Below are 24,609 nucleotides of genomic sequence, written 5' to 3'. Positions count from 1 at the left end.
AAACTACAGAGGCTCAACTTAGCACTGCTAAGTCTAAATATATCCCAGCTTTGTTAATTTGTATGAATTTTCCTCTACATAGATAGGAATTATGAGGGTTAAACACTCTTCAATCTTTACCAGCAATTTTACAGTATTTCTCAGAATATCTGTACTATTTTGGAAGAATAATAAATTTAGCAAAATGATTCAGAGCTAAGATGACAGCTCCATACATAGCAAGATGCGTCTAAATGTATTTCTGTTTTAAAATGAGCTAAATTTACCGCTTATAGTAAACTGTAACTCTCAATATTAACAGGTCTTCAAAAGGAAACTGTTATCTGCCAATAATATTGTAAGAAAGAGAAGCAATCTAAAAATCATAAATAATCTAGACAATACAAAATGAAATACTAACTGAATAAAACAAAAGTATTTTGTGGTGCTATTCTCTGTGCAGAAAAAAATATCGGGGAGATTTGCACATAATTCGAAAAGTAAACTAATTACCAAGTGTCAGGAAACCATTAAGGTTTCAATACTATATAAAATCATCTGTTAAATTTAACCAAATAAAAATTCCTACTATTGTCATCTGACAGATGTACTGAAGCAAATAGTTTCATACATCCTCAGAAAAACAGAAAATTAAGGCTAAAAAGATCAAACACCAAGTGTTCATCAAACCTTTCAGTCAATAGTTTTTATTAACATGCAAGTATCATTTGCCACAAGATACAGTTTTCCTAATCTTTCAGTTGTTTCAATATTTTAAACTTGAGGTTACTTCTGGATCTAACATACAAAGTAACCTACTAAAATGGGTCAAAGTTAAACTTTATTCTAGCTATTACCTTGACCTTTAAGATCACCACTTAGGTTTATAATTGGCATTATTTGTCACCAAGTAGCAGAATATAATTCTTGTACTTGATAATCTTCTATACTAAAATATGTACCAGTATGTCTTACTCTCTTGGGAAAAAAAAAATGTACCAGTATGTCTAAAGAAGTTACTAAAAGACCGGGATGGGGAATTCGTGTAACTCTATGGCTGATTCACATCAATGTATAACAAAACCCACTGAAAAATAAAAAAATTAAAAAAAAAAAAAAAACATTTATATTTAATTGCTTTCAATAAGACCAATGTGAGGTCTTCTAAGTGGAAAAATTACTTTTATAGATCTTGGTTGTTCATGGTCTTTGCAGGTTCCAGAAAAACTGGTCCATATTAAACCAGTCTCAAAGAAGTAAGCTGAGGATTTAAATTTATAGACCCTGTAGTAACAGCTTTGTTTTACTACTAGGATAAAGACTATAGTAAATCCAACTCTAGTGCTTCTTTTCCCATGACTATGCAGAGACATTCTTATAGTTCTTAAAAAAAACTTTTTTTGTCTTAGTATAGAAGCTGAAAGGCCTCTTTTGTAAGTTTGACTTCAGCAGAAGACCCAGATTACGACATCCTGTCTACTGGGAAATGCGTTAACAGAAGATGATAAACGATATCAAAGTGCATTATGAGATCTGCACTGCATCTCTTCAGGTTTTAGTATTTTATAACATTTCAGCTGAATGGAGGAAGACTAAAATAGTTCAGAGAAGTCTTGTTCTCAGGATCTAGATGAAGTTCATGAGTCTTTTAAAGCATATTTAAGTAATGAGCAGTGTACCTACAAGGGACTATGTGAGAATGAATATGCAAAGGAAACTTTATAGTCAATGAAAGTACAGTACTTTGGATTGGCCAAAATGCATAATGTGCATGAAACCAAATGCATGTGTAATTTACTTGTTGACCATGTGGCTATAGTTCAAAAAGTCCCTGCTCCAAAAGCTGTATCGAGTAATCTTCCAAAACTGATTTTAAATAAAGTTCTTAAATTGTAGCAATAAACAAAAAGACAAGATATACTTAAAACAATACTGCAGTTTATCAAAAGACACATAAGAAATTTCAACTCTCATGTCTTTGACAGTTATAAAAATCAATATTTTGGCTAAGTTATAAACATGTTTATAATGCAATTATATGCAATTGCATAACTCTAGTAATGCTAATATAAGATCAGAATAGCTTTTTAAAAAAAAACACTAAGAACATAAAAATACGTAGCCCCATTATTTACCTGTAGAACGTGTTCAATTTATGCCTAAATTTCAGCATTTACTGTATCATCATTTCTCTTATTTTAAAAAATCACATCCAAAGGATAAGGCAAAACCACCTACGAATTGGTATATTTGTTTATTTCTCAATTTGTGAAAATGTCCTTAATTTGTTGATGTAGCAAACAAACTTCAACTCTGATTGCTATGCAAAAGAACAGAAGATAATCTGTTTTGCAATGAACTTTAAAGTTCAACTGCACACAGGCAACATGCTATATATGAAAAAAGTACTAACTGAACTACAGGTATTAAATACTGAAAAAGAGTTAACAGTTTATTATAATTTATTTTATTTAACAATCTAGGAAGTTCGCAGCCATCAGCAGTTCCAGTGCAATTTCAGGTGCAATTGGGAATTCAGGAATCTCCGTGGAGCTGTTAGTGTAGCGAACCTTGTAGGTAAAATACATGCATACTTTGGATAGCACATGTGAAGGGATCTCTCTAAAATTGACTTCATTAGTTTCATTCTCAGCAAACTGACCTGGAAAAGAAAAGGAATTTGTGATATATGGGCTGAACTGTGTTTTCCTCCAAATTCTTATGTTCCTCCAAAATTGCTAACTCCTAATACTCCCAAATGGGACTATATTTGGAGACAAGCAATTAAGGTCCTGGACCAACTTGACTGGTATCCTTATCAGAACTTTTCACGTCATGTTTTGACTTTAGACTTCCACCTTGTTCATCTGCAAAGAGAATTTTGGCTCTTTGAAAATTCATAACTTTATCATTAGAGTACTAATCCAATAAAACAAACCAAGTAACTTCAAGTCATTTGGAGAATGGAATAAGAAATGGCAACCCACTCCAGTATTCTTGCCTGGAAAATACTATGCACAGGGCAGCCTAGCAGGCTACAGTCCGTGGGGCTGCAGAGTCAAGAGATGACTGGGCATGCACATGCACACATATGAATAAAGAGAGAAAGTAAATTAAAATTCCCTAAAATAAACTATGGCAAGAAATTTAAACTCTACAGATATTGCCAGATAGAATGTGAAACAGTACAACCACTTCGGAAAACAGTCTGACACTATCTTATAAAGTTAAATATATACTTATTGCCCAAAGAATCCACCTGCAATTCGGGAGACCTGGGTTCAATCCCTGGGTTGGGAAGATCCCCTGGAGAAGGGAATGACTACCCAATCCAGTATTCTTGCCTGGAGAATTCCATGGACAGAGAAGCATGGCAAGCTACAGTCCACGGGATTGCAAAGAGTCGGACACGATTGAGCGACTTTCACTTATCAGAACAGGAGGTTAGGTTGCAGACACACAGAGGTTAGACAACAATGTGAAGACACAGGGAGAAGACAGTTGTCTACAAGGCAAGGAAGGAGGCCCCAGAAGAAACCAACCCTGCCAAATCTTTATTCCCATCCTTTGGGATGTGAATAACTACTGTGAGAAACTAAATTTCTGTTTAAATCGTCCAGTCACTGGTAATTTGTTATGGCAGACTAATATAATGCAAAAAGGATAAACCCAACTTGCATCAAATGAAGTAGCTAGCTCTGATTTCTGAGCAGAAACACAGAAGATCCAGTCTAGGTCTAGAGCCCTCAACCTCCAGGACCTGATGCCTGAGGATCTGAGGGGGAGTTGAGGCAATAATAGAAATAAAGAGCACATTAAATGTAATGCACAAATCATCCCCAAACTACTCCCCTACCCCAGCCCCCAAGTCTGTGGAAAAGTTGTCTTTCACAAAACTGGTCCCTGGTGCCAAAAAGGTTGGGGACCACCAGTCTAGGGAATCGAGTATTTACGATAATCAGGAGCTCTGTGCTATGTTGCCATGTAAATATACACAATAAGTGAAACACTAATTTAAAAAAATCTTTTCAAGGAAGTAAACCCACTGTTTCTCTCTTTAGTTTTTAAAAACATGATCATGTTAATCAGATCTCATAAGCCATTATATTTCCCTTTAATAACAGTTCATAAACTGTTTTTAGTGATCTCTCAAAATTTCTTTAGCTATACAAACTTAAGATAATTTAGCCTTTACTATTAGGTTAAAATATTTTCTTGATTGTCTAGCATTAGCACTGTGCACTGAATAAAAAAAGACAGAAAAATGTACTTTCTGAGAAAAGAATATTTAAAAAGTTTTCTATTAATGTCTGTTGGTTAGGGGTAGGTTGGGATGAGAAAAAACGAGAGAAGGAGTCAACAAATAATTCATAGCAATGAAGTCAGCTTTTGTTTGCCAATAACTACAATTCTCTTGCTTGAACATATGCATGAAATATTACCAACAGGCAGTTGTTAAGCCTTTGACACTACACAAACAGTGCTTATTTGAGATGAAATGCACATAACATTAAAGTCCCCACCTGTGTAATTCAGTGTACATTCACAGTGCTGAGCAGCCATCCACTCTTATCTGGTTCCAAAACATTTTTGTCAACCCAGATAAAACCTTGTACCCTTTAAGCAGGGCTTCCCAGGTGGCAGTAAATTCTCCAGTCAGTGTGGGAGACCCAGGTTCAATCCCTGGGTTGTGAAGATCCCCTGGTGTAGGAATGGCAACCCACTCCAGTATTCTTGCCTGAAAAATCCCATGGACAGAGAAGCCTGATGGGCTATGATCTATGGGGTCACAAAGAGTAGGACACGACTGAACAAGTGAGCACACACGCACACACTCTTTAAGCAATTATTTCCCACCTCCCCCCCAACACCCCATTCTCTGGAAAACACCAATTTACTTTCCATCTCTATGAAATCATCTATTCTGGATATTTTATACAAATGGAAATATACAACATTTGATTTTTCATGTCTGGCTTCTTCCACTTAGCATAATGTTTTGAAGGTGCGTGTATCAGTATACATTCCTTTTCACGTAAACTAATGTTTACATGAAAGTTGGTTTTATGTTAAAGGAGATCAGGCCTACAAAAGAAGCCAAAATTCTCTAATCTTAATTTTTAACTAAGATTTTGTTGGCATTCCTGAATTTCCCCCCTCAAGTACATCCTAGTTCTGTCTATAAGAAAAGTCTAAAAGGAATTCAACTCAGGAGCAACGAGTACTGCTAGCACCCAGAGAAGGGTCTCTAAGTACCATTTTTCACTAAAAAAAAACCCCCAGCCAACCAAAAAGTTGTTTTCAGGATTGAGAAATAGTGTACAAAATGAACATTTTGTTCATTTTGAGAACTTTTGTTATTACAGAAAGCAGTAGATATCCAAGACTAATATAGCCGTGTCACAAGGACACAGAAGCCAACTTGACGTGCCCCCTCTAGCGTAAAAATGGAGCAAATGGAGCAATCTGAACATCAGTAAAAATGACTGCACAGGACTGAAAAATATCCAATATATATGTATACATGCAAACAAAACAAACATTCTTTACTATTGGAAGATGCTGGAGAACCAATTTGCTACTCTGAAAAATTAGAAGGAAAAAAAAAATCAAGTGTTTATCGTTTTTTTCCCCACTATACAGATTGTATTTCAGGGTAACCAAACAGTTCTTTATTGGAGAATTCTAAGTAATAAATGCAGAAGAAACGAAAGAATTAGAAAATCCCTGTTTTATAATTCCGAATGAAGTAAATTTCAGTAATGGCCCCAGTGAATGCTAAAACTATTATATGAAAGACTGACTGGGGAACTGCTCATGGACCAATCAGTTTGACAACTCTGGAACCCACTAACCAGTCTTGGCATTGCTAAAAGACACGATACAACAGGAATGTAAGAGTTCTAACTATAAAGTACTCTTGTTAGAGAGATGAACTGAATTTTAATCAAGCCTCCAGAGTTCTAATTATGAGTTTTCAAGATGAAACATGACTTAAGTCTAATCTGGATGCCGACATTATACAAATAACCTTGTCTCTAGTAAAACTGATGGTCTATCCATGGCTTATTCATGTCAATGTATGGCAAAACCCACTACAATATTGTAAAGTAATTAGCCTCCAACTAATAAAAATAAATGGGGAAAAAAAAAACAAAACTGATGGTCTAGGAAAGAAAAAAAAGAGTTTGTAGGGGAACAATCATAGATTTCTGCAAATGAAATGGCATTATGTCAGAAGTTTGCTTGAAATACTCTTAAAGTCAGAAAGATGAAATGAGATTGGCAAAATACTGTAACTACCGAAGCTGGTTGATGGGTACAGGAAGGTATGTTATGCTATTTTCTCCATATCTGGGTTATGTTTTAAAATTTCCATAGTAAAAAATATAAAAAAGGGATTGCAAAGGATCCCAAATAGCCAAAACAATTTTGAAAAAGAATAAGTTAGAGGCCTAACACTTCCTAATTTCAAAACTTACTACAAAGCTGCAGAAATCAACACAGTGCTATACCGGTATAAGGATAGATACATATACCAACAGAAGAATTGAGAGTCCAGAAATAAACCTACACACTTATGGCCAACTGATATCAACAAGGAGGCCAAGACCATTCAAGGGAGTAAAGTATGATCTCTTCAATAGTGCTGGGATGTCCACATGCAAAAGAATGAAGTTGATTCACACTATATAAAAAATTAACTTAATATCAAGGACCTAAACGTTAGAGCTTAAACCACAGAACGCATAAGAAAACATAAGGGTAAATCTTCATGACACTGAATTTGGCAATGGATTTTTAGAAAGGACTCATAAGTCACAAACAACAAGAGAGAAAATAAATTGGATTTCATCAAAATAAAAAAGGTTTAGTACATCAAAAGACACTATCAAAGGACTGTCCTGGTGGTCCAGTGGGTAAGATTCTGCCTTGCCAACCTGGATGAGAAGGAAGTTTGGGGGAGAATGTATATATGCAAACATATGTCTGAGTTCCTTTGCTGGTCACCTGAAATGATCACAACATTGTTTGTTAATTGGCTGTACTCCAATACAAATTTCTTTTTTTTTTTTTCATTTATTTTTATTAGTTGGAAGCTAATTACTTTACAATATTGTAGTGGGTTTTGTCATACATTGACATGAATCAGCCATGGATTTACATGTGTTCCCCATCCTGATCCCCCCTCCCACCTCCCTCTCTACCCGATCCCTCTGGGTCTTCCCAGTGCACCAGGCCCGAGCACTTGTCTCATGCATCCAACCTGGGCTGGTGATCTGTTTCACTATAGATAATATACATGTTTCGATGCTGTTCTCTCAATACAAATTTTAAGGCAGGTTCTTTTTTTTTTTTTCAATACAAATTTTAAAAGTTTAAAAAAAAAAAAAAAAGAAGAACCTGCTTTGCAATGCAGGGGAAGAGGGTTCGTTCCCTGCTTGGGGAACTAAGATCCCACATGCCTGTGGAGCAATGAAGCACAAGCGCTACAACTACTGAGTCTACTAAGTCCACGTGCCACAACTAGAGAGTCTGTGCTACAGCAAAAGATCTCACATGACACAACAAAGATTCTATGTGCTGCAATGAAGATCCAATGCAGCAACCCTCTCAAAAAAAGACACTATCAAGAAAAAACACAGAATACAGAACATATCTGCAAATCATGTATCTGGTAAGGCTCTAGTGTCCAGAATTTATGTGCTGTGTTTAGTCGCTCAATCGTTTCCAACTCTGCGATCCCATGGACTGGAGCCCGCCAGGCTCCTCTGTCCATGGGCTTCTCCAGCCAAGAATGCTGGAGTGGGTTGCCACGCCCTCCTCCAGGGGATCTTCCCAACCCAGGGACTGAACCCAGGTCTCCCGCATTGCAGGTGGATTCTTTACCAGCTGAGCCACCAGGGAAGCCCAAGAATACTGGAGTGGGTAGCCTATCCCTTCTCCAGGGAATCTTCCTGACTCAGGAATCCCTTCTCCAGGGGATCTTCCTGACTCAGGAATCGAACTGGGGTCTCTGGCATTGCAGGCAGATTCTTTACCAGCTAAGCTACCAGGGAAGTCACCCAGAATTTATACAGAACTCTTAACAACTCAGAAACACAAGTCAATTAAAAAAATGGGCAACAGAATTGAACAGATGTTTCTCAAAAGAAGATATACAAATGACCAAAAAGCACATAAAGGTATGTTTAACATTGTTAGTCATTAGGGAATTGCTAATCCAAAGGACAGTGTAAAGAGATACCACTTCACACTCACTAAGGTGGCTAGAATCAGAAAAACAGAAAATAACCAAGGTCAGAGAGGATGTGGAGAAACCGGAACCCTCATACACTGCTGGCTGGAATGTAAAATGGTTCAGCCACAGTGCAAACAGTTCAGCATTTCCTCTAAGAGTTAGGCATAGAATTACTGTATGCTCCAGAAATTCCAATCCTCAAGAAAAACTTTCTTGAGGTAAAAGTAAGAATAGATATTTGGGAGGCAGTAACTTATATAAACTTCACATGTAACCAGGAGCACAAATCACCAATCACAGTCCTTCTGTGAACTCATGAAGGAAACTAACACAGGGAAATGATCCCTCCTGTTACAAAATAATCAGTTTGGTTTTAATAAAACTGCAGTAAATAACTGAAAACAGGAAATAGCAGATGCCATTTTTTTCCCCAATGCAACATAGTGAAAGTGTTAGCTGCTCAGTGTTGCCTGACTCTCTGTGACCCCATGGACCACCAGACTCCTCTGTCCATGGAATTCTCCAGGCAAGAATACTGGGGTGGGCTGCCATTCCCTTCTCCAGGGGATCTTCCCCACCCAAGGATCGAACCCGGGTCTTCTGCACTGCAGGCAGAGGCTTTACCACCTGAGCCACCAGGGAATGCAACAAAATCATGCAATAATTAATGCTAGAACAGTTACTGTCTCTTTTAATGTTATGAGTTATTTAATTCAACTTAAATCACATTCATCACACATTGAAAGTGAAGATACAACATATTAAGAGGATATAAAGAAATGTACCTACCTGGGCCACTCAACATGGCTTTTATTGTTCCTGATGTTAGCGCATGCTCTCTCTTTACAATGAATTCATGACCATCTGAAGATATCAACTTGACATACATGGCATCAGGGCCCTCACAGCCACCATAGGTTTTCTCTTCTCCATCTAAAGTAAGGAAGCAGTAAAATGATTTCTGACTCACAAAATGGATTAAAAACAAACAGGTTTACCAAAGTTAGTATTTGAATAACTCAGACCTGGACCGTTTCCCAAGATTTTAAAGTTTTTAACTTCTTGTATAACTAGTCTCTAAATATTCTAGCCACACAGTTTGTGGGATCTCAGTTCCCTGACCACGGATTGAACCTGGGCCATGGCAGTGAAAAGTGCTGAGTCCTAACCACTGGACCACCAAGGAACTCCCAAGGATGTTTACTTTAGATGAAAATGTACCAGCATTTTCAAGGGAATAGTAACAATTCGTGAACATAGCAGCACATTTGAATTTAAGACTAAAAGAAAACATTCAAATAGTAAAACTTTATTCTCAAAATTAGGGCTTTCTTTACTCAGCATTTTACTCTTGATGCATAAAAAATGATCAAAATGTTTTACTGCTCAGTTTAAATTATTGCATGAATACTGAAGTAATGAATATAGACAAGTATCATCTTTAAAAATTCAAAGCACAGGTGAAGTAGCTAGCAGCTACCTCCACTGCCTCCATGCTGGTTTTAGCCAGAGGAGTTTGTGCAATGTAACTTTTTGAGGGAGTATGTATTTTTATACATCTGTTTATAATCTTTTCTCACATATATAACTTTACATGTTTGTATTGACAGAATTTAAATTTTTATGATTACCAATATTTGAAAGAAAACATCTTAAAGCTCATTCTAAAAACTCAGGAAGCCTTAGTGAGAAGTACAGAAGCTGAAGCCCTGTTTAATTACAAACATACATTCACCCATTCATCTGTTAATACAAATTCTTAAAACTGAGATTAATAAACATCAAAATCACTCATGTTCTACCATTGCCAAAATTGTTCAATCTGAATCTAATCAGGAGGAACCATTCAGACAAACCTAAATTTAAATGTGCCAGGAAAGACTTCACTCCTCACCCAATCTCTAAAATAGGAAACTATTTAAAGGAGACAAAGATATAAATAAATACAGGAAGTAATCCTTGACTTGACCCTCGATTTATTATTATTATTTTTAATATATATATATGATTTTATTTATATTTTTGGTTGTGCTGGGTCTTTGCTGCTGTGTGAACTCTGTAGTTAGAATAGCGAGGGTTGCTCTCTAGTTGTGGTATGCAGGCGTCTCCTTGCCGTAGCTTGTCTTATTGCAGAGCATTCGCTTGAGTGCACATGGAGTTCAGTAATTGCAGCTCCTGGGCTCTAGAGCACAGGCTCTGTTGCTCCATGGGATGTGGGATCTTTCTGGACCAGGGATCGAACCTTTGTCTCCTGCATTGGCAGGCAGATTCTTTACCACTGAGCCACCAGGGAAGTCCTGGACCCTCGATTTAAAAAGAATAAACCCACTGTGAAGAACATTATTGAAGAAACTGAAATTTTGAATATGGACTGAATCAGGGAGATGCATGCTTAAGTGTTCAGTATGGAGTTTTACGTGCTGCATGCTCAGTTGTGGCCAACTCTGTGACCCCATCGACTGCAGCCCGCTAGGCTCCTCTGTCCATGAAATTCTCCAGGCAAGGATACTACAGAGGGTTATAATTTCCTACTCCAGAGGATCTTCCCAGGAATCGAACCAGACTCCTGCAGCTCCTGCATCGGCAGGCAGATTCTTTACCACTGAACTACCTGGGAGACTCCTTGAGTATTACATGTACAACTAAATAAATACAGGCAAAAAGGCTTATGTATGTTTTTGTATGTATGTGTGGGTATATAAACACACACACACACAGGAAAAGCAAATATGGCAAAACATTAATTGGTAAAGGCCACAGTGTATTATTCTTACAATTTTTCATAGTAAAAAGCTGGGGGACTCAAAAATGCAAGTAACTTCTAAATCACAAACTATTCAAGCATACAGATTTTTAAGTTTTTGCCAACCTCTGAGAACAAAAATAAAAATAATTATCAATTACTTAAATTTATACATTTAGTGGCTTTGGGTTTTTTTTTTTTTTGAAATGAAACTATTTTCAATGTCTGTTAGGAGAGGTTCTAATTTCTTAAGTAACAATTACTCACTAGCAATCACAAATTAAATCTGGCATAATAATGTTACTGATCTACCTTTCAGAAACATATAGTAAACACAGCTGTTGATATAAACAACTAATTTTCAATCCACTCTATTTTCTTACTTGCATTCACCGACTCTGAAGGTCTACCTTTGAGAAGAAAGCTTCAACTAACTGAATGACAAAATTACTTTCATATAACTTACCCATTATGTTCTTATGAAATTCTACTTTGCGTCCACAGGAACTTTAGTAGTTTCCTGTAAATATAACAATGCTATATTGAGATCAATGCCAGAGTAACATGTTTTCACCCATTATTATTTAATACATCCTTTAGTGTTACAAGTGCAAGGACTCGGTCTCTCTCAGCTAGGTAAGTTTCCCAGTCACCACAATAGGGAAGAGTATCAGGTTTCTGAACATCTGAGAGAAGATCACCTGCAGGACAGGGAATTCTAAATACAGATTTGTCTCCTACCTTTTTAAGGTAACTATTCTGACAACAGTTTAAAAATACAGATGTTGTTCATTATGAGCTGAATTGAACTTGAAAGTGACTCTTGGCTTTAATCATCTTTGTATATTATATCTGCTAGACACTGGTAAACACTAAAGCAAGTATTTGCTAAATGAATGACATGATCAACCCAAGGATGTGACTTTCATGAGAAAAAAAAGATAAGGCCTGCCCTCTTCTTAGGTAAGTGTGCACATCTATAATATAGGTTACTGTTCCCTCCATTCTGCACAGAGGCTACCAAAGTTCTAAGATTTAACAATGAAGGAGTTAAAAATTAATTTTTGAGAAATCTTAAATTTTACAAAAGAAATGATTGCTAAAAGAAAAGAGCTCACATTTTCAGCAATTTGCATTTTAACAGCATTTCTTCAAAGGAGGATTTAATTTCTCCCAACATTATTTTTATGTCATTACCAGGAAAACAGCATATCCTAATTACCCTGTTCTCTAAGAAATTCCTGACCAATAAACCTATGTCGAGTTAAAGTGTTAGTTGTTCAATTGTGTCTGACTCTTAGCAACCCCAAAGACTGTAGCCTTCCAGGTTACTCTCTCCATGGAATTCTCCCAGCAAGAATACTGGAGTGAATAGCCATTCCCTTCTCCAGGGTAACTTCCCAATCCAGGGATCGAACCTTGGGCTCCTGCATTACAAGCAGATCATCTGAGCCACCAGGGAAGCCCTAAACCTATGTAATCCCTCACCTTAAAAAATGATACCATTGATGTATAGTGAGGCTGAATGATTTGCTCCAGGGAGTGACAGAGTAGGAGTAAAAATTAAATGTTAGTCTAGAACACTCTCCAAGAATGGAGGGAGACATTTAAACGGCCATGTCTAAAGCAGGCAACATTACATTAGTACCAAGTTGAGGGTCTAATGAGTGTAAACACTGCATTAAATGCCTTGCATACATTATCTTATTTTAAAACAATACTTCCACAGGGAAGCTGTCACTACTGTTGCAGAGACTAGGAAACACTAAGAGGCTGCTCTACTCGCTCAAGGCTTCCATAGCTTAAGTGGCAACCTGAGAATTTAAACATAAATAGGTTTGCTTTAGAGCCCACATTCCCTTCCATTATTCCATAAAGCCATGGCAATAAATTCTGGCTCCTGTTAAAACTTCTTTTCGACTACTATTGAGAGGTGCCAATATAAATCCTTGGATAGTTATTTAAAATTTAAAACCAGTACTATGTCATTTTATGGTAATAACAGTAAGCAATTTAACAAATTTTTCAGTCATTATTAGCTTCTTCTGTTCATACTGCTTTGTACTCATCCTAAAACACACACAGACAAAAGGAAAAGATGCTAGAAAAGGTAGAATTTCAAGAATTTCTTTTCTTTAAAAAATCTCCAGAGGAAAAACGTTAGGATATTTATTTAACTAGCAGTAGCTAAGCAACCATGAAAAGTCACACCTTAGAAGCCCTCTGGGTAGCAACAGTATTTCTACGGACTTCTTAATATAGTAAATAAATTCCATAATTTATACAAGGGTTAAAGGTTGAGTGGGGAAGGGAGCTCCCCATTAGTAACAAAGAGTAAATCAACATCAACAAGAGTAGATAGACTCTGATACCTAAGAAGTTAAAATAATTGAAATGATTAAATTTGGACTTAACCCACAGATATACATATATATATATTTATATATATATAAATCTAAGTTTGGAGTTACAAAACCTCAGTGTGAACACTTACTCCGTAACTGAGTGAGTTCTCGAAATAGGAAATAGGTAGGTAAAAGGAAGTGGTTGGACAGTGGGTTGAGAATAGGTCTAGGCAGAAGACATGAACAAAGGCTTGATGTCATTGTGCTTTTAAAGTGTCATATATAAAATTACTCTTAGCATTTTTTAAAAAATGTCTTGGTAAAAAACAGAAATTCTGGTGCGCCTAAGGCCTATACTGAAGTCAGTTTTCAGCCTAGTGTCATCTGAACACCAAAAAGATCTTTTAACTGCCCATCCCTTATTTGAAATGTTACCTTTATCATACACTATATTACTACTATATTACTATCATACACTATATTACATGGATTCCTAGATTGTATTCTGTTCCATTAATCTTGTTTATTACCTGACCAATATCCCTAGTTTTAATCACACAACAGTGTGATAAACATGCTTTTGCTAAAGAGTTGGGCAAGTCCCCATTCTGTGATCACACATTTCTTGTTAGGTCTACTTTTAGTACTTGACAGCTCCCATTATGAATGAGACCTGTTTTATGCTATACTTTCTGAAAGGCTATTGCTGGTGTTTTAAAGAAAACCTTTTAAATTCGGTAAGTTGATCTTGTATTACATCATCTTCACAGAACTCTCTTACTAGTTCTAACAGTTTTTCAGCTGACTTGCTTGGATTAGCAAAGCAGATGAGCGCAACAGCTGCAAATCTACAGTTCTGTAGATGTCTGACTCATTACTCACAAGAATACAATAGCGATTAAAGAACCAAATGTTAAAAAAAAAAAAACAAACCCACTGAACTCTAGAAACATATCGGAAGAAAAAAATACAAATAGCTCACAGACCCCTATAAAAATGTCTGATTCCAATGGCCACATGAAAACTAAAACATTAAAACTTGCTAAGATCCAAGATTTGAATGGGAGGGGAAATGGGTAATATGAAACAAAAACAGTATAAACTTATGAAATATTCTGGGGCAGTGAAAAGGATTAAGTTAAAATATATGTATATAATAACATGGAAATACCACCAAGATAAACCGTTGATTTTTTTAAAAGCAGAAAAGAATGACAGGTATAGTTTCATGCCATTTATGAAAAATAAATGATTTCTCACCGATTAAACTCATGTTTTCTGGAGGAAAATATATAAAAATGACCCTGAACAGCCAAAACAATTCTGAGAAAGAACAGAGTCAGAGGGAACATGTTCCCTGCTTCTAAATTACACTACAAGCTGCTGTGCTGCTGTCTAGTGGCTCAGTGATGAACGGAGCCTTACACGTAAGATGCAGAAGGCATGCTACGCTATGGTCAGCTGCTCAGTCGTGTCTGACTCTTTGTGACCCCATGGACTGGAGCCCATCAGGCTCCACTGTCCATGGGCTTTCTCAGGCAAGAATACTGGAGTGGGCTGCCATTTCCTTCTCCATACTGCAAACTACAGTAATCCCAACAGTATGTAAAAACAGTCTCATATGCTAATGGCAGAACAGAGAGCCCAGAAATGAGACCACAGTTACATGATCAATTCATCTATGATAAAAGAAGCAAAAATATTCAGTGAGAAAAAGACAGCCTCTTCAACAAATGGTGTTGGGAAAACTGGGCAGCTTATATGCAAAAGAAACAAAACTGAACTTTCTCACACCATATACAAAAATAAACTCAAAAGTGTATTAAATACTTAAACATAAGACCTGAAATCATAAAGCTCCTAGAAGAAAACATAGGCAGTACATTCCTTGACACTGGTCTTAGCAGTATTCTGTGGGATATGTCTCCTCAGGCAAGGAAAACAAAGCAAAAGTAAACAAATGGAACTATATCAAACTAAAGAAAAAGCTTGTGCAAACCAAATGAAACTGCTAACATAATTAAAAGGCCACCTATTGAATGGGAGAAGTGTGCAAACAGTATGTCTGATAAGGGGTTAATATCCAAAATATGGGGTTGGCCAAAGTTGAAGCTCCAATACTTGGGTCACCTGACACCAAGAGTCAACTCACTGGAAAAGACCCTGATGCTGGAAAAGGTTGGGGCAGAAGGAAAGAGGGTGACAGAGGATGAAACGGTTGGATGGCATCATCAACTCAATGGACATGAGTTTGAGCAAACTCTGGGAGATAGTGAAGGACAGGGAAGCCTGATGTGCTGCATGCAGTCCATGAGGTCGAAAAGAGTAGGACACAACTAAGTGATTGAACAACAACAAAAAAAGTTCGTTAACATCTTAAGGAAAAACCAGAATGAACTTTTTGGCCAACCCAATATTTAAAGAATTCATACAACTCAAAATCAAACCCCCCCAACCAACCCAACTGAAAAATGGGAAGAAGACCAGAATAGACATTTTCCCAAAGACGACACACAGATAGCCAACCAATACATGAAAAGATGCTCAACATCAAAAATCACCAGGGAAATGCAAATAGAATCTGTAATAAGATACCACTTGAGACCCGTCAGAATGGCTATCATCATTTTTGACAATTAATAAATAACAAGCACTGGCAAGGATGTGGAGAAAAGGGAACCCTTACACAGCACTGGTAGGACTGTAAATTGATGCAGCCACCACGGAAGACAGCATGGAAGTTCCTCAAAAAATTAAAAATAGCACTACCATAGATCCAGCATTCCACTTCTGCAGGTTTTTTCTAAAGTCAACAAAAATGCTAATTCAAAAAAAATGCATGCACCCCTGCATTCATTTTAGCATTATTTACAATAGTCAAGATATGGAAGCAATCTAAGTGCCCATCAACAGATGAATGGATAAAGATGGGACATACACAAGACAAGATTACTCATAGAAAAGAGTATTACTCAGTCATAAGAAGAATGAGATCTTGCCATCTGCGACAACATGGGTATCAGGCTAAGTAAAATAAGTCAGTAAGTCAGAGACTGAAAGACTAAACTGTATGATCTCACTTACATGTGGAATCTAAACACCAAAATGAATGAACAAATGTAACAAAACAGAACCAGAGTCAAAGAACAAACCAGGGGTTGCCACACGGGAATAGGGTGGAGGAATGAGTCAGACAAGGGAGAAGAGATTAAGAGGTACAAAACATGGGAGGGACATACATATACCTACGGCTGATTCATGTTGATATTTGGCAGAAACCAACAAAATTCTGAAAGCAAGTATCCTTCAATTCGAGAAAAAAAAAAAAAAAAAAAGAGGCAACAAACTTCCAGTTAGGAGTCATGAAATGTGGATAAAACATAAAGCATGGGGAATACAGTCAAATATTTCAGCATCTTTGTGTAGTAACAGACGGCACTAGACTTACAATTGTGGTGATCATTTTGTAATGTTCAGAAATACTGAATCATCCCTGGTGGCTCAGACAGTAAAGAATCTGCCTGCAATGTGGGAGACCTGGGTTTGATCCCAAGGTAGGGAAGATCCCCTGGAGGAGGGCATGGCAACCCACTCCAGCATTCTTGCCTAGAGAATCCCCATGGACAGAGGAGCCTGGTGGGCTACAGTCTGTGGGGTTGCAGAGAGCTGGACACAAGTGAGCGACTAAGCACAGCACATGCTGTACATCTGAAACTAATGTATTACTGTAGGCCAATGACACTTCAATTTTTTTTTTTTAAAGAGCATTGAAATACATGTCTGAAAGTACTAGTTATTTCTAGTTATTTAACTAGAAGACTATGATTTAAAACTGATTTTTTAAAAAGAAACAAGTATGTGGAACTAAGCTACTTATGAAGGAAACAATGGTCAGTCAGCCTGATAACTTGTTCTTAATAATATGTAAGAATATGATTACTTTGGAAAATGAAGTAAATTACATTAACCAAAAATTAATGTTTAGGACTATTTGAAGAGGCAATTAGAGAGGCTTTGGCCATTAATACAAATTGACAGAAGTTACACAATTCTAGTTGATAAAAAAGACATTAGAATATTTTGCCTAGAATGTACTTATTGTGTTGCTGCATTTATGTCTCAGGATGATATAAAATTCTCATTCTGGGACTTCCCTGGTGGTCCAGTGGTTAAGACTCTGAGCTTCCAATGCAGAAGACATGGATTCAATCCCTGGTCAAGGAACTAAGATCCCACAGGCCATGCAACACAGTTGAAACATTAAAAAAATTTTTTTTCTATCCTGAGACTCAGATAGGTTTAAGTAATAAGACTTCTGTTTCTTCATCTCCCAAATGAGGAAACTGGACTAAACTGTGTCTGAAGTCCCTTCCAGCTCTACCATTTTATGACTGAACCCATCTGAAATTTACCCTCCCTCTACAGATGCCCATAATTCCCAATTTTTCATCTTTATTAAACAGAGTGGCTCCCACACAGCACAGAAATCAAGAGCTCCAGAGTGCTGTGTGTTCCAGTGAGGCTGTCTGCCACACCCTGTAACCAACCTTATCTCCCTCTCAGGCAATGATCTCCAAATTCCTTTGTCTCAGTCTAAAAAGTAAGAGCAAAAGGACTTCCCTGGGGGCTTAGTGGTAGAGAATCAGTCTGCCAGTGTTGGAAACACGGGTTCGATCCTTGGGTTGGGAAGATTCCCTGCAGAAGGAAATGGCAACCCACTCCAGTATTCTCGCCTGGGAAATTCCATGGATAGAGGAGCCTAGTGGGCTACAGTCCATGGGGTCCCAAAGAGCGGGACACAATTATACATTCTATGCACTATAAAATAATTTTTAAAAACCTTTCAACAATGGACTAAGAATAAAAAACAAATACAAAGCAACCCCAGAGCAGGCTTCAGTCCACTGTTAGCATGAGGGTTGGCACCATACACACGTCACAGTCTCTATACTCCTGAACCCCCAGCTCCTCCTCTGATGTAGCCAACCCACCCAAAATCCCAATCCTGGCCAGTCCAACTCTCTACCCAGCTCAGACCTCAAATAAAAAGCTGAACTGGCTGAAGAAAACTCACAACCATTTTGACTGGTCTCTAATTTTAAATCTATGGCCACACACTTTAAACAGGGACTTGGTATCACAGTGATCCCCCTAACTAGGTTAACTGGTTTTCCTACTCAGAAAATTTACAGCTTCTCTTAAACCTCCCATACCCCTCTCCTCCCTATCCTAACAACTTCACTTATTTCACCAAGAAAACAGAACAAATCACTTCAAATGCCTTGTCTTTTCCACCTTCATCCTACCTGCATACTTATATACCATATACTTTGTCCATTTTCCTGTTTCAAAAGCTGCATAAAAATCATCCTTCCTACCACAGTGATCCAAACACTTTACTCTGCCCCTGTTCCCATCAACACATCAAATGCTGTAACATCATCAGGACCAACCACTTCTCCATAACTCACAATAATCAATCTTTTTAGACTACTAGTCCAATCAAAGTGCTCTTGTCAAATTTCAATTACTTGGTCACTAGGTCAATTTTTAATCCTCATCTTTCTCTTTTGTAGTTGACTCCACCATCTCTTCTTCCATTAGCATTACAGAGGCCACACCCTCCTGGCCTTTCTGTTCCCATCACTGCTCCTCTGACCAGAATGCTCCCTTCCCAGTCATCTGTCCTCTTCTCCATCAATATTCTTGATGTCCTCTGGTCCATATTTTTAAGTACTACTGATAAAACATGACTCCAAGATTATCTCCCGAGCCTGACTTCTGCTCTGAGCAACAGTAGTGGGTATCCTATTGCCTACTACTGCACATATTCTAAGCTGTAAAAAATTATCAAATTCAGTACACTCTACACAGAACACCTGCTTTATTGCTTAGAAACCAGTGCACCTGCCCCCGTCTTCCTCATTCCAGGAGATGGTGCTACTGTTCACCCAGATGTTTGGGCAAAGCAAGGTGATTCTTCCAGATTTTTTGTCCTGGGGTTAGGGTAAGACCCATTTGGTTCCATCTTCAAATTATACTCCAAACTCAGACTGCTTCTCACTTCCAACTCTACATCTCTAGTTCAAGCTACCAGAGCTCAACTGAACTACTCCAAGTCGCCTTAGGAGCTAGTTTCTCCAGTTTCCTCCAACTCAATTTGCCACTCAGCAGTTAGTCATCAAAAGCATTCCCCTACACAAAATCCTCTAATGGCTTCTCATTACAAACAGAGCAAAATGTTCCATTTGATTTACTGCTTGCTAACCATTCTGCTCTCATCTCCCATCACTCTTCCTTATGCTCCAGCCACACTGACCTTCTAAGTATTGTAATGGGTCAAGTTCATTTCTCTTGAGGTCTATGCATTTGCAGTTACTGCTCTCTCAAACTCTTCCTTCAGATCTTCCTTATTTTGGTCTCCAGGCAAAACATTAAGTCTTCAGAGAAGTGGGTCTTCCTTGAGCACGTCTCTTTCAAAATTACACACTCCCACCCTAGTCACCCTAACTTAATCTAACTCTAAATCTAGTTATATTCTCTTTACACTTATCGCCATCTGAAACTATATTTGCTTACTTAATGTACAGTCTCTCTTTTCTCAAGCTCCAAGAGGGCAGGCCTCATATATAGTGCCTTATATATAGAAGATGAAGATGCTCAATAAATATTTGAGTGAATGGCACTATAGTTTTCTTAATCACCAAAGCTTGAAATCACTGATGAGATTTTTCTGATCTTATTTAATAATGGAACAGTAAACGTTTAGGAGGATTACCTAAAATGCATTAACACATACCAATGTAAATACAAAGACTTTCCAGATTATTTCCTAATATTGAAAAATCTACAAAAAAAAAAAAATCCAAAAAAGCAATTTATAAGATACAAATATTACTTTATTACTTGATGTATAGAACTGACTCTAACTTCTGACTACAAACTATTGCCTAATCATATTACAGAATTACCACAATGCAAAGAAACTAGCATCTTCCATTTGAAATAAATTTATATATATACTTTGGAATGGTAGTTATTGGTTATTAGGTCGATCTCATACTTAAGGAAAAAGGACAGTCATACTTAAGGAAAAAGAACAGTCATTTAAAAATTATGAGGCCAAAATCATCACTGGCAATAAGCACTTAATATTCAGACGACAGGGACCATAGTTGTCTCTTTGCCATTTTATCTCCGAAATGAAGGAATTCACTTGTGAACAGTGATGTTTCAACATCATGAATTATACCACAATTACAATCTAAACGAGATCGGAGATGTCTCATTTTAGTCCACTAAACAAAACAGGAAAACTATCTGGAGATCAAAAAACAAATTTGGCAGTTTGAAAATAAGGTTTTAAAACTCTAAAGGATTTCGGTTGTTTCCTATACTGAAGGCGACGCAGAGTAGAAATGCTCGCACTAATAACTCGAACTCCATAAACTATACTAAAGAGGTCCACAGGAGAAACTTAATGGCCACCGTACTTGACACTACCTGCCTCCATCAGATAAGACTGGGCGGCAGATGCTCGACAGACCCAAACCAAGTCGGGCAGAGATCACCCAACAAGTTGCCCCTAAGGTAAAGTTCTCGGTGACCCGCTACAGCAAAGAGCGAGGGCCCTCTTCTGTGACGGGACCGACTCCAAGGAATGGACGAGCCTGAGTGCACCCGGAGAAAGCAAAAAAGGAAAAGCGACAGGGCTGCCATGCTCCTAACTCCACCCTCCTCGCGCTCAACCCCGAAGAGGCCCAGTCTCGCCAGCCGCCGCCCCTCCTTCTTCCCTTTTCCAAGCCCACCGAGCGGCGCCAGGGAAGGTCCCGCCGCCCTCCTCTCCCCTCCCCCAAACCAGGAGCCGAAGCGGCAGGGGAAGGTTAAGCTTCCGTTCCTTCCCCGCCCAAATGGGAAGGGGTGGGAAGTGGGATGGCGAGAGCACCCAGTACGAGCCTCCCTCGTCCCCCACGCGGGCCTAGAGCTCCGTTCCCACCCCAGCCCGAGACTCACTCGTCAGCTCCGCAGCAACCGCAGCCACCGCACCGGGTCCCCGCGCACCGCCACAGCCCCTACACCAGGGCCACCCCCCCCACCCCCAGCTGCCTGCCGCCGTGGGTTCCGGGGCAGCAAAAGGAATCACTTCCGCTGGGTCACAGATGCCTTCTACGCGCGGGAGATTAGTACCTGGTGAGGCGGAGACGCGCCGAGGCCGTTGCTTGCCGGCGTCTACAGGAAGTGCGCAGCGCCCCCTCCCTTCTCCCACGGGCCAGCCTGAGAGGATGGCGGTGCCGGGAAAAGTCTCAGCCAATCCTATTTTGGGTCTTCTGATTCCCAGCATGCAGCGCCGACCTTAATCTGATTTCCGAAGGGACCTCATCCTTGAAGCGTTGCTGGGAATGGAGGGGGTCGGGGGTGGTCCGAGGCAGCATTGCATCCTGGGATTTGTAGTTTCTCTGGTGGGTACTGACATGTTTGGCGGAGTCAGCGCTGCAACCTGGAACTTGTAGTTTCTCACGCCGAGTCTTAAAGAGTCTGATAATTTTGGAGGTTGTCCCTGCCCCTCCTTTGCGGGTAAGCCTAGAGGTAGCAGACGTCCGCAGAAGAAACGTCGGAAAGTGGGGGTGCGGTTTCTATGCTAACAAGATCGTGCTCTTTATGAAGCAGTTTCTGTCTTTTGTGAAAAGTTGCAGAGCTTATTGAAGAGCATCTCGGCAACTCGTGAAATCGCTGGCCTCATTTCCTCTCTTCCCGGTACTTTCAGTGTTTACTGAAAACAGCCACGCCCCCCACCCCCACTCGGAGGCCTTCACCCCATCTCCTGTCTCCCTCCAAGCCATCCGGTTGCTCATTTGGATTCTGAAATCATACACAGAAACTACGGCCACGAGTACTCAATTCTGACACCATCTTTGTCACTGCACGCCCTCTCTGCCACTCCTTCCTCTGCTGTCTTCTCCCACTATCTCCTCGGCGCACTATCTCCCCACTCCTCCCATCTGCCTATCCTTTTTACAGATCTAACCTCCACTTAAGATAGGGTTCTATCCTGAAAACTCATGGGAAGTTGAAAATACCAGTCTAAAATGCATTGGTTAGACCTAACCTATTCAACACAATTTAGCCTAGCTTACCTTAGACTGTGCTCAGAACACTTATATCAGCCGGCAGTTGGGCAGAGATCATCAAATGCAAAGCTTATTTTACAATAGAGTGTTGATTATCTTAGGTAGTTTATTGATTACTGTACTGAATGTGAAAAACAGAATGTAAGTGTATAGGTGGTTTACTCTCCTGATTGGGTAAGTGATTAGAAGCTTCAAAACCGAGGAGAGAGTATTCTACTGCATCTTTCATACTGTATATAGCCCAGGAAAAGATTAAGATTCCAAATTGTGTATGGTTTCTTCTGAATCTTACAGCTTTTGCACCATCATAAAGTCAAGAAATTATAAATTGAACTATCATAAGTCAGAGCCGCCTTTACTTGCTTTCCTGTGGTGAAATTTAGGCACCCTTCCAGGAAGAGTGAAACAGCTAAATAAAGTTCACCCTCTGTTTACTGGACTGAGGCATGAAAGGAATGTAGGGCCAAGACTCTCACCATTGCAAGTTGCTCAACTAGGACTGCTGTGTAATGATGTCCACAAAAGGAAAACACAGGCACCCAGAGTTTGTTGACCTAATTAGTGACTTTTGCCTGAAAGACACTTTTAGTTCATTTGGCAGATTAAAAAGTGTTGCAAAAGCAATCCAGACAGACTGTTGGGGGTTAATTTTTCCAAGCCTTTGCAAAAATGATTAAGGTTTTTTGGTTATATTAGCTCAGAATAGAGTTTGGTAAGGTGGAGAGGCAATGGGATGAGGAGTCTGTGGGCTCATTTTCGACTGAACTTTTCCTCCTTTACTTCAGGAGTGTTGTCTTCACCCCTTAAAATGTCCCTTTCCTCAATTCCTTATCACCTTCTAAAAGGATCACTATGTTAGTTGCCTAGAGAATGATAGAATTTTTCAGGTGAGGATGCTGAGGCTAACTAATGCCAGATTTAGGGCTAAAATCTAGTCAAGGATTGTTTTTTAAAAATGCAAAATTTACTTAGGATATTATTTATTATGTAAATAATTTATTATTTACCTATAGTAAATGTATTATACATGGTCATAAAAATGTAGAAATTGCAGATACATTTGGTGTTTTAATATACTTTTACATAGATTATACTGTATTTATATGGTTCTTTATACTATTTATTTTCCTACTTAACAAACCTCAATAACCCCCACTTCTGTAACCAAAATATCCACAACATCATTTTTAACGTCTATAGAATTACACTGTCTAAATGTACCATCAGTCACTTAAGTATTTCCTTAAATGTTGGACATTGACCTTATTTTCAAGTCACTTTATGTAATACTGTATTCAGGATCTGCAGAAATCTTTGACCAAGTTTCTGTTTCTTTAGAATATGAACATTTTAAAAGTTCTTGATAATCTGTTGACAAATTCTTTTCCTAAAAGACTCTCCTGGTTTAACTTCCAACCCAGTATAAAGAAGTATTTAGGGTTCTTATCAAATACTGGGTTTACCAAAAATTCTCTTTTCTTTTTTCCATCACACCATTCTGTCCTTAAGCTTAAGTTAAAGGAGGGGAAAGGGCGTGGTGGAGGGGAAGGAAAGACAGCTAAAAAACAAACAAAAATTACATATAATAATGGTGGCCAAGAAAAAAGAAAAGAATGGTGGCCATACAGTCTACAAGGGATACATATTTTCAATTTTTCCATGAGCCTCCATCTTAAAACCCTCTCAGACGGTATGAATGGGGAAATCAAGGATTATTTTGAAAACAGCCTTAGTATCATTCTAAAATCCCACTCAAGTAGTATATATTTTAAAAATATTTCTAAACTACTAGAATTGGGAAATCTTTAACCATGAATAATAATTTCATATAACTCTATAGCACAACATTTTCAGAATATGATCTCATTTCAGCTATTTAGAAACTCTGAGTAGACCAAATAGTATTTCCATCTGCCTACAGTTTCTGTAGGAAGAAACTAAGGTTAATGGAAAATAAAAATTCACATTCTCTCAATGTATTGTTGAAGTAATCATACAAAAAGGCATTAGACTGAGATGACTCTGATGTCTTGGTAGGTTAATGAGCAACCCCAGATTCAATCCTGTGAATACCTCAAGGGTAGGAACAACCAATCACAAATATCCAATGAGATTTTTCTCAAATAATGCAACAGCATAAGCTATAACAATCAAATAATTTCCTTGCTTTGA

At 38.4% G+C, this 24,609-nt stretch overlaps 1 protein-coding gene across 3 annotated transcripts; it reads right to left on the bottom strand.

The window, feature by feature from the left end:
• Positions 1 to 1,900: 1,900 nt before the first annotated feature.
• ELOC (elongin C) lies at positions 1,901 to 21,640 on the bottom strand. 3 transcript variants are annotated; one of them, XM_065902834.1, is made up of 4 exons: positions 21,497 to 21,640; positions 11,431 to 11,484; positions 9,011 to 9,154; positions 1,901 to 2,641 (listed from the first exon to the last, which is right to left on the bottom strand). In XM_065902834.1, the coding sequence occupies exons 2-4, from the start codon at positions 11,432 to 11,434 to the stop codon at positions 2,451 to 2,453; spliced, it is 339 nt and encodes a 112-aa protein (XP_065758906.1). In that variant the 5' UTR covers positions 11,435 to 11,484; positions 21,497 to 21,640; the 3' UTR covers positions 1,901 to 2,450. The 3 variants fall into 3 exon arrangements, with proteins under 3 accessions (XP_065758906.1, XP_065758907.1, XP_065758909.1); XM_065902835.1 differs by lacking the exon at positions 21,497 to 21,640 and adding an exon at positions 21,323 to 21,410; XM_065902837.1 differs by lacking the exons at positions 11,431 to 11,484; positions 21,497 to 21,640 and adding an exon at positions 21,323 to 21,406.
• Positions 21,641 to 24,609: the final 2,969 nt, after the last annotated feature.

The sequence above is a fragment of the Muntiacus reevesi genome, chromosome 12, assembly GCF_963930625.1.
Source record: "Muntiacus reevesi chromosome 12, mMunRee1.1, whole genome shotgun sequence".
NCBI classification, from domain to species: domain Eukaryota; kingdom Metazoa; phylum Chordata; class Mammalia; order Artiodactyla; family Cervidae; genus Muntiacus; species Muntiacus reevesi.
This window is presented reverse-complemented; position numbering and strand designations above follow the sequence as displayed.

Bases quoted from the DNA above. Each gene is read 5' to 3' on its own strand.
- ELOC (XM_065902834.1), bottom strand. The intron at 2,642-9,010 runs GTAGGTACATTT...TTTCTTTTCCAG, and splicing joins AGCCATGTTGAGTGGCCCAG to GTCAGTTTGCTGAGAATGAA.